The 15,711-nt window shown below is 46.0% G+C and overlaps 1 protein-coding gene across 1 annotated transcript; it reads right to left on the reverse strand.

Moving 5' to 3' along the window:
* LOC132324410 (D-beta-hydroxybutyrate dehydrogenase, mitochondrial-like) lies at positions 1-14,878 on the reverse strand. Its single transcript, XM_059840457.1, has 4 exons — positions 14,524-14,878; positions 6,532-6,684; positions 3,686-3,816; positions 1-1,162 (listed from the first exon to the last, which is right to left on the reverse strand). The coding sequence occupies exons 1-4, from the start codon at positions 14,861-14,863 to the stop codon at positions 815-817; spliced, it is 972 nt and encodes a 323-aa protein (XP_059696440.1). The 5' UTR covers positions 14,864-14,878; the 3' UTR covers positions 1-814.
* Positions 14,879-15,711: the final 833 nt, after the last annotated feature.

Below are 15,711 nucleotides of genomic sequence, written 5' to 3' on the forward strand. Positions count from 1 at the left end.
TTAGATAAAGGATAGAGTTTATTTAGGATTAAATACTCATTTATAAATGGATTATGTAACTTGTTTTCTGAAGTCTGTGATGTATCTGCTTTGTTAGATTTATCCAGAACAGCTGAAAAGGACTGAACTGTAGTTAGCCAAGACAATGTTTTCATATTACAACTTTATAGAAGTTGTAATATGAAAACATTGTCATAGAAGGGTTTGGGTTGGAAAGAACCTTAGAGATCATGAAATTCCAGCTCCCCTGTTGTGGGCAGGAACACCTTTCACTTAACCAGGTTGCTCAGAGCTTCGAGACTTCCTAACTTGCTACAGCCATTCATCTCCATTCAAAGTATTTTGAGGTTCAATGCTCATTTCTAGGACTTTTCCATTAACCTCTTCCTTTCACCCCTGAATAAATGACTACTCAGGATTCTACAAGCAAGGGCTTTTCATCTCTGCTGTAATGACTTCAGGAGTGCAGCTGCCCTGTAGGATGCACTCCATTGTCTCCATCATGTCTGGAACACAATAACCTGCTATTGCTGTAGAAAATGGTGCATTAAATTTTCCAGGCAATAACTAAAGCAGCTTATATGGATGGGGTTTTTCCACAGGGAAGAGATAAAGTTACTTAAACAAATTATTTAATTTTACACAGGATCCTTTATGTTTTTCTGTAGCAATCAGTGACAGTTCTGACTAGGGAGACTCCCCAAAGTTTGCACTGGTTAATTGGTGCCACTGTACTGATACACAGGAGCATTCAATTCAGCTCTGACTTTCACATTTGATAAACTCCTCACCTGAGTCAGTGAATAGCACCACTCTATGCAAGTTTTACTTTGCTCAGAGCATAAGACAGAACAGAATCCATCACAACAGTCGGGAACAAAGCACACACAAACACCAGGGCCTTCTCCTTCAGCTTCGCCACCATGTAACGTGCCTTGGGTGCAGGAGATGTTAGAGCATCCACCATAGCATCTACCACCTCATTGCCATTAGTGCTTCCCTCATTGAGGATGCTGTTGAAAAAGTCTGCCCGCTCTTGAACATACTCCTTGTTGTAAACAGCCTTTTCCTCTTCACTCAGTTCACTCCAGATCTCTTCGGCACTGAGCGGTGGCTGAATTTTTGTAGAGCGTGCATAATTTCCTGGCTGGATAATACAGACCTGAAAGCCAGATGTAAAACTTACCAAGGTGCCATCAGTCATTGAATTCAATTAAATGCTATAGTCAGTAACACAGACCAAAAGCTCTCTACAGACAGCCATAAAATGCTGTTTTGTTGAAATTTTAACCCTAGCAACTTGACTGAAATCCAATGTATTCCTGTGAAATATTTAAGATTGTAGAGGTGCTTTATTCTGACTTCCTCATTTCACTCTGATGCTAATGTTCTTGTTTTGACTACTCAGCACACTCTCACAGAATGCAGTAGAGCATCTTTGATTGCTGTACAATGCTTAACAGTATAAATGTTTTGACAATACTGAGACAAAGCGTTTCAGTATGACTTTGATGTCTCCAAAGTGGAATACTTTGGATTTTTCACTCAGTGGAGAACCTTGCAATTGATAATTTTTGACCCAATTTTGGACAAAAGGAGGTAGCAAAGAAAATTATCAGGTCCTGGGGAAAGTAGTGCTGTTTTCCCCAAGAAGGTGTAATTAAAATAAACTAGGCCTTGTCAGCAACGAACAGGGGGACCAAAGGTCCTGCTCTGCCTCTCACTGAAGCCATCAGCAGATTTCTGTAGATTTGTACATATAGATTTAAATGAAAGCACACAAGTCCTTTGCTGCTCCATGTCTTCTTTGTGTATTGCTGCTGTTCTGATCCCTTCTGAGTATTCCAGGGAGTTCTGGAGCGGGCTGAGCACGCACAGCACACATGCTGTTCTTCAGTTAGCAGCAGCCTTGTTCAAACTATTTGTAGATATGCAACATTAAAAGCTCCATGGCATTTAACTGACCTGATTTCTAAAGACTGCAACACAAGGTGAGGAAAACCCATGCTGAGCTGTGTCAGAGACTTGGGGATCTGACAGGCATTCTCTGGGAAGTCTGTGATGTTGTAAAACCCTGATGTCTTCACTCAGCCACCCAGCCCAGCTGTGTCAGTCCCTGCCTGCTGGCCTGCATGGTGATGGATTCACTGCTCTCAGGAGGACTGGGCTACAGGTCCTATGCACAGGGAGAAGGAAAGGATGCAGACCAACCCCAGCAGAGGGATGGTGTGCACAGCTGGAACAGCTTCGTGCTGCCTCAAGCAGGTTTGCCACACAGCATCCTCGGGAGCCCTCTCTTCTGGTGCTATTTAGAAGTAAGTTTGGTATCAGCCAAATAATAAACTTCCCACATTTACTGTTAACAAAGGGGTTTTGGAAGCTTCCTTTTTTGGAGTTGGCTTGGAGAGAAGGAGACGTGGCTTGGTTTTTTCCCTTCCCACATTTTCTGTAGCCTTTCTACTGGGAGGCACCCACTTTGTTTCCTGTAGGCTGTCAGCTTGCCTGGCCAGAGTTCAGTGGGACAGAGCCATAGCTCCATCTGCTCCCTGCAGCCTCTGTGCAGCTTTCTCCTTAAAGGACAGACAGGACAACAGAGCAGTGCAAGGGAGCACAGCAAAAAGGGACTGTGTATTTTGTAGGTTCTGCACAGGGCAGGTTCTCAGGCAAGTGCCAGCCAGCATCTTGCATCCAGTGAGAAACAGAAAAATACCTCTCCAAGATACTCCAGAAATGTTTGTCAGCCTGGCTCACTCAGTTATGTGCTGGGACTACTGCAGAGGTGGAACAGGAAAAATCCCAAAACAACCAGAGGAGCTAACCTGTTAAACTAAGCCCTTCCATGCATTTGAGATTATCCTCGGCTAATCAGCAGAAATCCCCATCATGCTGTGTGGTATTAGGATGTGTAAAGTCACTTGTATTTTACAGCCCCTCATATTTATCTGACAGGGGTAGTTAATGGATGCATAGCTGTAATATTTTCCCACACAAAGCTTACGAACAATGCTGTGAGTCTGTGTACTGAACAGTACACCAATGCAAACCTGGCAGGGAAGACTTGGAGTGTTTGAGAAAAGTGTTTCAACAGCAGAGTGACTCCAAGGAAAAAACCCAGTGAAGCTACTTAGGGATCTAAGCTTCAGGTTTGACTATTAGAGTTGCTTAGGGCACTAAGAGCACTCTTAGAGCCTCTTAGGTTAAGAGAATAAAAACATAACTACTCTGCACGATGCTGCCTCTTGCAGCATCGCTGTTCTCACAAAAAGCAAGGAGTTGGTGTTGTAAGAGGAGAGAAAGAACCCCTCAGGCAAGTGACAGCCTCCTTCTGGCTGCACAGCACTCGGTGTCTGGCTCTTTACAGTCACCCAGGGAACATGTGGGTTCCTCACTGCTGGTGGCAGCTCAGGCAGGCCTGTGTCAGGAAGCTTCTCCACTGCAGAGGATGTGGAAGTTTCAGTGCTGACACACAGACTGTTACCCAGCAGCTTCTCAGAACCAAAAACATCCCCCAGGACTGCTGTTCCCAGTGATTTCCAGCCACAGAGATTAGCCACAGAGAAACCACCTCTTTCCAAAAGGAAACTGTACCCACAAATGCATTTCTGGGCTTTTATCTTGCTTACTTTGTTTCACATAACTCATTACATCACTTACCTGGTTTCCAGGTTCTTGTTACATCACTTACCTGGACACCAAACTTCTTCATTTCCAGTCTTAAAGCATCACAAAATTTTTCAATAGCTGCCTTGGTCATAGAATAAATGCCATTTCCCAGAGTAAAATAGGCAATGATGCTGGACATGAAAACAATACGTCCTGGAGAGAAAACAGTGCAAATAACAAAACTTCACTCTCAGTCTTTAACATGGAATTGATTTGCCTCAGTCTTGAGCTGCTAAGAATGTGGTGTTTAGCAGGAGACTGTTTTCCTGCACACTGTGCCAAAACTGGGCAGTGTCAGTGTGCAGTCCCAGCACAGACGGGCACTCTGCTCTGCTGAGCAGAAAACTTCACACAAAAACCTTCCACCTAGTGACAGCTGTTGGACTAGACAAACTGTAACACATTCCCAGTGTGCTGCTTATCCTTCTGAGCCTGAGAGAGGATGAAAAGGACGGAAACAAAGCAGTGCCCTAAAGTCTGAAAAATAGTAATGAGATTGTGCTAGAAAGAAAAGGACTGCAGAGGAGAGGGGAGGTGATATTCCCTGAGGTGGATTGTATGGTTACTAGTATCAGTTTTTTCTGTGCTAATAATGTCTCTGCACTGAGACCAGGTTCTGTAACTGTGCATATAAATTCCAGTGTACAGTGAGAAGCTTTACCAAGGAAATGTCACTTGCCAAATACGTGCAGGTTTACAATACCTCACAATGATTTCCCTGATCTGTGCTGCTTTCCCTCCTTTCTAACTCCTGCTGTGTGCAGGCATGCCTTAAATAGCAGAGATTCCTCATGTGAGGCACTGGACTGTGGTTCATTTCCATTGTTTCCTTGTAAACTTCTGTCACACAGTCCGACCTTGGGGTGAGGAATGTCTGGGTGTGGATACACAAATACCAGAGGTGAGGGAGAAGATGGTCTTGTCACTGACAATGCAGAGAACACAGCTGCACTCCTGTTGCTGCCACAGATGCAGATAACATCTGGGCCCCAGATCTCACCAAATGGAACAGGCTTGGGGGATATCAAAAGGTATCACAGGAATGCAGTGAAATCTGTCATTCTGAACTAGGTTCCCTGCCTTCCAATAGAGCATCTTATCTAGAGTAAGAGGAAACTAACTACCAGCTTGCTGAACAAGATGCTCTATCAGCTGGCCTGGCCAGCTAGAAAAGATATGGGGAAATGTTGCTCCTCAGGGTAGAATGTTTAAGTCCTAGGCTGGAGGGCATTACCTCCCTTTACAAGTATTATAATACTTGTTTTATAATTTTGAAGTGTTTCTTGGAGTAGGTGCACATCCATGGCAGTAAGCAACAGGTAGGATGACCTCTGCCTCCTGTGTCCAGTAGCTGAGTGGATGGGGCTCACACCCAGGATGTGGCACACCTTTAACTTCTCTTTAAAGTGCTTAAGGGAATTGAAACTCAGCTTCCCCAAGAGAATGCTCCAATGTCTGTAAGTCAAGCTTTTCACTTGGAGAGGTGACTTGATGTCCCTAAACACATCAGCTTCAGCTGTCCTGGCTGTTCCTGCAAGGAAGGTGACAGCAAATCTAGGATTCTTCCTGGGATTCTTTCTAGAGTGCCTTGGTCTCCTCTCCTACATAGATGGTACTTGAGAATGGAGTGCAGGAGTTAATCAGGAAAACACTGAGAGCCCTGGGAGAGATACAGAATGTTCCTTTGAGCTAAGGTGTGTGTGCAGCCATCCAGACCCAAACCTTCTAAAGGTTTATGCATGTGCATAATATTGCACGCACTGTTAGTCCCCTTTGCTCCAAAGTAAGCCTGTGCAATTCCTGGGGTCAGAGAAATGCCTCTGGTGGATCAGCATCACAGAGTTCCAGCAGTAAGCAGGACATGACAGGGAAAAGAGATGTCTCCCTGTGTAATGGGCCACATAACACACTCACTGGGTACGCACAACAGCACATTCTGCTACAAAAACACATCCAGCCTGCAGTATTTAAAGGGTTCCTTCTTCTTCTGTCAGAATATCATCTACCAAAGGCAGCCAAGCAGAAAGAAGCAGAATAGCCCAAAGAAAGGGATGCACTTATCTTAACAACAGTTTGTGCAGCAGTGACACCTGGGGTTTCCAGGTGAAACCTACCCCTTCCTGTGCTTGATGCTGCACACAGAGCACAAATCCTTACCCTAAACAGCCAGAACAGACAAGGAAGAGGGGATCTTCCTCCCCAAACACAGATGGAGACAGGTAGGGAACAAACTGCAAAGCACCCAAGGCATGCTGCCATGTTGCAGAGGGCTATTAAACATTTCCTTCTCAGAAAGAAGGATAAAGCCCACATGTAGGGAGGTTCGTGCAAATACATTTATCCCCCTGGATACCCATGCACTTCTACATACTTAAAGTTTCCTGCCCAAGGTCACAGAGGCTCCACAGAGCTGGAACTGGAAGCTGGATGTCTCTAGTTCACCTCTGTAGGGTCATTCCTCCTCTCCTAATAGCCAAACAATAAAATTGTAAAGCCTAAATAATAAAATTAGGCAGTTTATGGAACTCTGTTTTCTGGTGGACAGTGCTTAAAAAGGCTTGCCTGGGCTTAATGATCTATGGTAAACATTCTTCCTCTTTTTTGAGTCAAACACTGAGAGAAATCCTTATTTATAAATACTTTTTTTTTTCCCCTATGTACTGCAAAGACAAAATCTTTGATGATATTTTTTCCCTTTATGGCTTCAACCTCTTTTCAGGATGAAGTTGCTCTTTCAGGCCACACAGAAGGAGGCTGTCATTTCAGTTCAGTGAAAGACAATTAAAGACTCTTTTATAGATGTTACATTACCCTGATTATAGTAAGCTAATTATTCTACAACTCTAAATAACAGTGGATTAGCATTACCCTTGTATTTCCTTAGAAGGGGAAGAAATGCCAGGGTTGTCCTGATGCTCCCAAGGAGATTCACATCTGCAAATTTTTCGTATGTCTCCATTGGCAGCCAGCCTGTCTCACCAAATGTCGATATTCCTGCATTGTTGACAAGGCCCCAGAAACCTATGGAAGAGAAATGACTCAGCAAGCACCTTTAACTGCAGAGCAGCCACTGTTAGATAACAAAGCACCACCACTGATTCAGACCCTTGAGAGCAACTGTGTGGTTGTGTAACATCTTTGTCTTTTCCACTTTAAAGTGCAGGCATGTTTTGTTGAGTGAAGGAATGCCACTGTGGCCATAATCTGGGCTAAACGGAATCATAGAATAGTTTGGGTTGGAAAAGCCCTTAAAGATGATTCAGTTCTAACCCCCCTCCCATGGTCAGGGACACCTTTCCTGTAAGTCTCAGTGATATTTAATAATTGCTCACTCTACAGTTGCCTTAAGATATTTATAAGATATTTATGAATAACATGATCTGGGAGACTATATCTTACTGCCAGTGTGGTGTACCATGATATTTTAATTACTTTAATCCCACTGTGCACTATGAGCAGCTTTGTGAAAATTATATTGAGCAGTCTAAAGGTTAAGGGGTACTATTTTCAAAGTGCTTGCCTAATTTAAGAGCCCAAGTCTTGCATCTTTTTCCAAGATTGGAGCTCTGATTTCTTCTGAAATCAGCCAGAAGCAGGTACATGGCTGCAACACTGGGTAAAGTAATCAAGCAGGGTCAGTGGCTAGAGTATTTGTAAAATTTTGTACTTTTGAACAACATTTTTGCCCATGTAATGACAGGTTTTGCTGCTAAGGAGAAAGATGTCAGTGTTCACAAGCAGCAAGGTACTGGCAGTGAGGCTTGTTGTGCCTGGGATCAGTGACAGGGAGCTGAAGCCCTTCAGCCCTAAGGCACAGCAGTGCTAACCTACAGTGCCAGCAGGCTCAGCATGGAATGCTGTGCTGGGGCAGGGAGCACTCCCAGCTCTAACATGGAATGCTGTGCTGGGGCAGGGAGCACTCCCAGCACTCACAGCTCTAACATGGAATGCTGTGCTGGGGCAGGGAGCACTCCCAGCACTCACAGCTCTAACATGGAATGCTGTGCTGGGGCAGGGAGCACTCCCAGCACTCCCAGTGCTAACATGGAATGCTGTGCTGGGGCAGGGAGCACTCCCAGCACTCCCAGTGCTAACATGGAATGCTGTGCTGGGACAGGGAGCACTCCCAGCCCCAACAGTGCTAACATGGAATGCTGTGCTGGGGCAGGGAGCACTCCCAGCACTCACAGCTCTAACATGGAATGCTGTGCTGGGGCAGGGAGCACTCCCAGCCCCAACAGTGCTAACATGGAATGCTGTGCTGGGGCAGGGAGCACTCCCAGCACTCACAGCTCTAACATGGAATGCTGTGCTGGGGCAGGGAGCACTCCCAGCACTCCCAGTGCTAACATGGAATGCTGTGCTGGGGCAGGGAGCACTCCCAGCACTCCCAGTGCTAACATGGAATGCTGTGCTGGGGCAGGGAGCACTCTCAGGCTGCTGCTCACACACTGCCCAAGTGCTGGTGGAGCCGTGCTGGCTGGTGCCTGCCTGCACAGCCCCTAGCTGTGGATGGCCAGCTAAGCAGGGAGTGACACAGTGCTTCTGGAAACATCTCTGTTCCTGTCCTCTGTCCTGACAGCATATCGAGGGTGACAGCAGCATATCTCAGGAGTACCAGGGCAGCCTGACTGGCACTTGAACAGCTGAATTCACAGCTTACTTTTGCCACCCTTGACAATTTTGCTCATGCATTTCTTTTAAGGAATCCCTGTAGGTGTCCAGGGCAAATAATTGTTGTGTCATGCCTTCTCCAGGACCTCCCAAGCCTGGGTTTCTGTGGAGGCAGAGCAGGTTTTAGTGTCTCTCTTCCTCTGGACACATGAGTTTGGGGCAGGGATGATGCTGACCCAGCTGTAGCCTCCTGCACCTGTGGCAGCAGAGTTATTCTCAGGGGACTTTTGATCACATTAGTCAAGGCACTGCAGAAACCTTTGAGCTGAATCCTTTTCTTTCTGATCTTCTCTGATGCAACTATGGCAATAATTTCATGGTATCTTGAAATGCCCATTTCTCATGGGTCCTTCCAGAGCCCCGCCAAGAAGTGCCAATATCACATTTCATTCAGAACAGTAGTTAGAGATGAAACAGCAGATTTTTGGAATTAGTTTGTAAAGCAGACCTCTGTAAGCTTTTCTAACAAATATATACACTAGTTGTATTACCTAATGAAATTGGTCTTTAAACAGAGAAACAAACTGATTTCTTTTAGTGAATGTCTCATTTGCAGGGCAAAACATTCAAAATTAGGAATTTAGCACACAGAACTTGGATAACTCCATCCTCCAAAGAGAATCAATCACTATTCAGCAGCCTGTCAGCCAGTAATCCTTGACACTGGACCCCTCTTACAACTTTAGTTACAGACAGACTGCTGCCCTAGTAATGCAGCAGTTTCCTCTGGACTCACTTCTTTTCCATGGCCCCAAATGTTAGCAGGCAGAGGAGAGGAAATGACCTTCAAAACTGGCCATGGAATTGGGCATCCTAGACTTCCTTCTTCCCCCTGCCACTGCCCTCTTTTTCTGTCTGTCCATCATTCTCTGGCTTTATTTCTCCATCTTAAAATGGGACCCAGCCCCATGAGACTTACCTCCCCATAAAATGCTTCCAGATCAATGGCTCAGAGAGCCCTTTGCAGAATCTAATTATCAATATTTTTGTACTTGCACATGATCTGCTCTGCAGATGGGCTGGGTGACTGCACACCCCATCTGTTTCTGCTCAAAGCTTGAGGTTTCTGTACTCAGGGTTTTTTTATATAACTTAACTCTAACACAACCCAAACTAAAGCCCAATATCACTGCAGAAGCTGCTTCCTTATATTTTCAGCTTTACCTTTTCTAATTAAAAAAAGTAATTTTGCTTCTGACACTGCACCCTGTGCAGCACAGCAAGAACACTTGCTCCACATACCCCTGATTTCATCAGGCCTTCAGAAATACAGCCATTAATCTTTAGACAATTGATTTTCTTCCTCTTTCTCTAAACTGTGAAATTCAGAATTTAGCTTGCAAGGCTTAAGTTTTGTCTCCAGCTATTTGCCTCATGTGCTTCAAAGCCTCTGGTTGGCTGCTGGTGAGGCCAGCCTGTGTATTTCTGAGAGCTCACAAAATAATGGCTCCTTCCTTCTGTGTAGTGGCCAAATCAAAAGCCATGAGGAGAAAAATTGGCCTGAGTTAAACTAAAACACACTTGTGTTTAATTTTAAGTTAAACACAGAAAGACACTTTGCACCTGGTCAGCTCAAAACACTTAGTTTGCCCTCAAGCAAAACATATTATTTCTTTGAACATTTTGGCATTCCCAAATGGGAAATGCTCTGATATTTTCCAGAATGTTTCCTGCCACTTTGTATAGCTGAATCAATTCACAAAATTCTACCCCAGCAGCAAACAGTTCATTGTTCCCTTATGCTGTTTTCTAAGAATATTTCCAGCTTCCTGAGAAACAACCTGCCCAGCCCTGTATTCAGAATACTTGAATCTTCTTTGGTCTTTCTTTCCTGAAATGTTTGTGGTAAAAATTAATGCTATAAGTGTGCATTCCAAACATATTGTAAATTTGCTTAGCCAAATGCAGCTCAGGTAGCTTAAAAATACAGATGAAAATCCTGAAGGACAAGGCACAGGAATTAAATGTCCGAAGGAGAGTGATGCTGCATTTCCTCAGTGTCCCTGCAGAGCCACATTTGGAAAAAGCAGGTGATGTTTGGTGTGTTAGACTGTCAAAACAGAACTCAGTCCAAACACAGCTCATGAAGAGAGGTGTTAGACTATGCTACAGCAGGCAGGGAAAAAATAAACTGGAAAGTAGGACTGGATGGCACAGAGATTTTCACTGATCTCTGTGTTGGGAAAATGGATCCTGACAATAAAGATTGAAAGATACAGCCATGGATCTAAGAATCACATTAGGAAACTGAACTTAAGATTAGTGAGGCTTTCTGGAGAACAGTAACTCTCACATAAGCTCCCCAGTAATTTCTATTCACAACATGGTGACCACAAGGCACATATCCAATGTCCCTGTTGAGGCCCAAAAGATATCTGGTATCTTTTCCAGAACCTCTTAAAATCCTCTTCCTATTTGAGTTAGTCCAGCTGCAGGTTTGCAAAACCTTTTGAAAATCAGGTTGTTTCTGTGTTGGTGCCAACACTCAGATAACACCTGAATTCTACCACACTCTGTAATTCCAACAGGTTCTTGATTCTTGGGATCACTGATCTCTGGAGTTTCTCCTCTAAGCCTGAGCCCAAATGAAAATGACAGGCTCTCTCCTGATGGATTCCAGACCAGTACTAAAGGAAACTAAGCAGTGCAGGGTGCTAGCAGGCCAGATGAGATTCCTGAGTTATATTTACATCCATTCATGAGTCACCATCCTTTGCTGGGAATATTATGCTGAAATTCTCTTCGCTGTAAGGAGAATCTATTTCTATAGGAAGTCTGGGCTAAAATATTGTACCATGTGTGAATTCCATGAATACAAAATCATAATTATGTGTAAGAGAGTACTTAATAACCTTTGAGTAGGAAGAGGGACTAAAACTAATATCCCTCTGTTCCAGCTAGCTAATGTCACCCACTCTTAGCAGACAAGAAAGGGAAGAGAAATTCTGATTTGAAACAGAAGAAAAACAGAAAAATTCTTTGCTGTAGAGCCTAATAGAATTGCAAATCACCAAGCTGTGAAGTCCTGGTCTATTTCTTATTGGCTTTGGATTTCTACTCTTGTATAAGAGAGAGAAGGTAATGAGGAGCTTGGGCTAGTTATGGTTAGAGCATGTAGGAGGTGTATTTTATTCCTGATACTCTGATTTTATTCTGATATTCTACACATTTTTGTGTACATTTCATAACAAATAGTCTACTTGTATTAGAAAGTCTCTTTTAGTCTTTTGTAAGTCTACTTTTCCTGGGCCCAGGAAAAAGTCAGATTAAGGTCATTTAAAAGAAAGCACATCTGCCAAAAAGCCCTACTTGTTTGAGATGCATAGTCCGTGGAAAGAATGATACTGTAATCATAAAGAATATTTAATCTTTACCAGGATTTACTCTGAACTATTTAAACATAGGCATGCAGAAACCAATCATCATCTAACTGCTTTCTCTTCATTTTGGTCCAGCCTCTGGGCTTCATCCAGAATCCCTGGCCTTTGCACACTTACCATTAGGTCTGGGATTATTGAAGTGACTATTTTTGGAATGATACAGGAATGTTTTGGTGATCAGAATTTAGAAGTCCAGCACCAATATGATGTACTTAAAATCTTTCATACCTGTGTGAAACTGATTGTAGTTAAAAGGGCAAAAAAGGAGGGAACAATCCCTAAGCAATACCTAGTGGTTCTCAGGGACAGGTTCCTCTCCCAGTTTCTATGGGCAGTTGCTGAACAGAATCCTCCTGTTCTGAGGGAGGGGAAAGGAGAAACAGAGCTAACTGTCCCTCAGTACCTAGAAGCTAACAGTGACATACAGAACACTGCCAGCAGCTGCTTAAAAGGTGCATGTTTTCACAGCTTTTAAACAACCTAATGCATGATCTACTGTAACCTTCAGCACTATCCACTGGATTCCTACATCAGTTTGAGCTGGTTGTGCAAAAACCAAAAGCAGACTTTTTACCTGTCCAACACTTATTTCCAACAGTCTACTGGACTCCCCACCCACTCTGCTCTCCTCATTACAAATGTCTGAGCTGCATTTAATTTCCACTTTGGTCAGGACTCTGCTGGAGGCCCTGGATGTTGCTGTCCATGATCCACCAGGGAAAATGTCCTAAGGTTTCACTGCTGAGGGTTGTTTAGCTGGTGGGACACTGAGGCACATGCTTTGGGTAGCAGGCAACATGTTCTGTGTAGTCACATACTTTTCTTACCTTCAAGGTTCTTTCAGAACATAAATGCAATTACAAATGGTTCAGAATTATCTTTCCTAATGAAAAATAATGTAATTAAACACAGTCTTACTGAAATATAAAAAAGTGACAATTCCTATATTTAACAAATAATTTGGTTAATATGAGAGCTAACCTCCTGAATAATCATGAAACTGAAACTGTTTCTATAAAGGTAAAATACCAAAGAAAACAACATATCTATTTTCAGAGCTGCCAAGAATGAACACTCCTACTGAAGTCTTTTGCTTATAGTCTGCATGAGTATTGCCACAGTTTCCTTACAACTGAGATAAAAATATTTGTGCCTCTCCATTTTAGAAATCATGAAGAAGACTTGTAGTCTTAGTCCATTAACAGCAGACATTAAAATAGCTCCTTTGCTTCTTCTTATTAAATCAAAGGAAGAATACTTAATAAATGTGAGTTTCCCCATGTGGCTTATGTGCTACCTGGATCTATAACATTATTTGTTCTTTGCTGCCTTTGCAGAATGCCCTCAAAATTCTGAAGCAGCAGATCTGCCCAGCCATGAAAAAGGTTTCATAAAATGTGTGTGCTTGCCCAGGCCCATGTGGCTGGTGTGAGGGCCCGAGTGCCAGCCCAGGAACAGCACTGTGCACACGCTGTGTACCTGCTGCATCCCTCACCAGCCATGCTGAGAGGCTGCATGGGCCTGGAATTGCTCTGAAGGCACATGCACAGTGTGTCAGCAGCAAGGACAACCCATGAATTAGTGCTGACCCTGGACTCCAGGCTCTACATGGCAGCACCAGCACGACCACTGCAGGACAGCATAAACTGTTGGAATTGCTGAATAAATTATGTGAAACCCAGAGTTCCAAGTGACCTGGTCCCCAGGGAGCCTTTAAGGGCTTTTGGGAGATATTTTTGTCTATCTGGAGGTTGAGGAAAGGCCTGAGAGGGGAAGGCTCTGCCTCTTAATAAGATAAGGTCAAGATCAACCATAAATACATGTGCTTAATGAGCAATGTCTAGGCTTCTTCTCCCTTCACGTCTCATTCCATCCCCTTCCAATGAGCTAATGAGCCAGGCAGGCAGGGGCCTTGCACTTCTTTATCTCTCTGTGTGCCCCATTCTCCACTTTTGTTCCCTGTATGAGCAGGAAATGTTTGTGATTTGGAGGGAATCTCACTTCTGAGCTTGAGGAAATCTGCTCTGCACCAAGTGTATCCCAGAATTACACTGGGTAATTCCCACCCTGCAGTCCCAGTGGGAAAGGAGGTAACTGTGGCCCCATCACCTGCGCTGTGTCACGTGTGCTGAAGGGATAACCCAGGATTTAGGTTGTCTGCAATTATTCTGGAGCTAAGTCTGTCCATTCTCCTGGGTGCACACTCCCTGTACAGTGTATAATTGACACGTTTCCCTTTCAGTAACCTCTCCAGGGATTAGCCTGACAAACCTCAAGCAGTTCCAAGAAGCAGCTGCTTTGGTATGGCACGGCAGCTGCCCTGTCTGCATTTCTTGTATTTCCTCTTTCACAAGTCACGCCCAGAAACGCATCAGTCCCATCCCTCCGATGCCTGCACAGTTGTTCTGCGCTGCGCTTTCTCTGCTGTTTGTGCTGTTGGGTACCTGCAGAGGGGCTCCAGGGACGCGCCCCTCGGGGAGTTCCTCTCCCGGTGGAAAGGTGAAGCTCGCCGGAGGCGCGCTGAGCAGCGCCCCGGCTTTACACGGCCGGCACCTTCGGACAGGCTCCGGTCCGTGAACGCACCAAGGGATTTTTGATAAAATCCCGCCGTCCTTACAACAGCCGTGAGTGCACCCAGCCCATCAGTGACGGTGCTCGCTACCCTCACTGGGCTGTGACAGCCCAGCCGGCCCTCTCAGGCAGCTCCCCGCCAGCAGTCCCGGGCGAACCGAGCCGCCCTCCTGGCGACAGCGCGTCCGCCGGTGCTGAGGTGCCGGTCCCCCTCCCGCGGCCGCCCGGGGCTCACCTCGCTCGGGCAGGTGGCTGAGCACCAGCTCCTTGGCGGCGCGCACGTCGCGGGCGCGGGTCACATCCAGCCGCAGGACGCGCAGCCGGCCCGCGCCGCCCGCCTCCCGCTGCAGCCGCCGCGCCCCGGCCCCGCCGGGACACAGGCAGCCGGCGAACACGGTGAAGCCCAGCCGGTGGAGGCGGAGCGCCAGCAGGTGCCCGAAGCCGCTGTCACAGCCCGTGATGAGCACGGCCCGCCCGGCCGGCTCCAGCCGCGCCGCCCCGCGCCGGCACAGCCGCGCCAGCAGCGGCAGCAGCAGGAGCAGGAGCAGGAGCAGGAGCGGGGCCGCTGCCCACATGCCGCCCGCGCCGCCACAGCCCCGCTGTCGGGCAGCCAGGGAGAAAAGCACAGGAGCGGGCAGCGCCCTCCCCGCCCCGCATCCCCGCCCCAGAGCCGCGGCCGCCCGCAGGCAGCGCCCCGCCCCGCGGTGCACGGCCAGCCCGGCTCCGCGCTCCGGCCAGCCCCGGGCCCTCGGAGCGGCGTGCTGCGGGAGCACGGCGGTCGGCAGGGTTTTCTCCCCACCGCCGTCTCCCCCCAGTTCTAGATTCCAAAAGAAAGCGCAGGCTGGAAGCATCATGCCCTGGCCAGCTGGAGCTGCGCCGGCGAAAGGGAGCTGGGTGATGCCGAGATCCAGCGGTAGGGACAGTTCAGCTTCCCTGCTCAGCTGAGTTTACACCGTCCCGCCACTACAGACTGGCCGCAGGGCACAAATGAAAGCAGCCATGGGTGTTTCTAGATCGGTCAGGTGGGGATTTCTAAAACAGCTGCATTATTATGTTATAGTTGCTGTGTCTTATGCTATATATTACATGGCAGTATTAAACTGATGTGGGTTTCTTATGACTCAGGTCTATGACTGTTGTTCTCTCAAGGGTGCCTCCATTAGCCCATGGTGAAGGAAAATGTCTGTTTCTTGTAGGCTAAAGTGACAGTTATACATTGCTGAAAAAAAGATCCCTGAGAGCTACGATTACAGGAGAAATGTGATTAGGCAGTGTTTTCTCTACCCCTTCTTTTATCTGAGCAACTCTCCAGGCACCTATTGAAAGTGATACTATGTCATATCTGCCTCCTCTGAGTAAAATGAAATGACTGAAAGAACCAGATGCCTTTATTAATTGTGATTTAACGTTGGCTTGTGAAAAA

This window comes from Haemorhous mexicanus, chromosome 3 (genome assembly GCF_027477595.1).
Source record: "Haemorhous mexicanus isolate bHaeMex1 chromosome 3, bHaeMex1.pri, whole genome shotgun sequence".
Classification (NCBI taxonomy): domain Eukaryota; kingdom Metazoa; phylum Chordata; class Aves; order Passeriformes; family Fringillidae; genus Haemorhous; species Haemorhous mexicanus.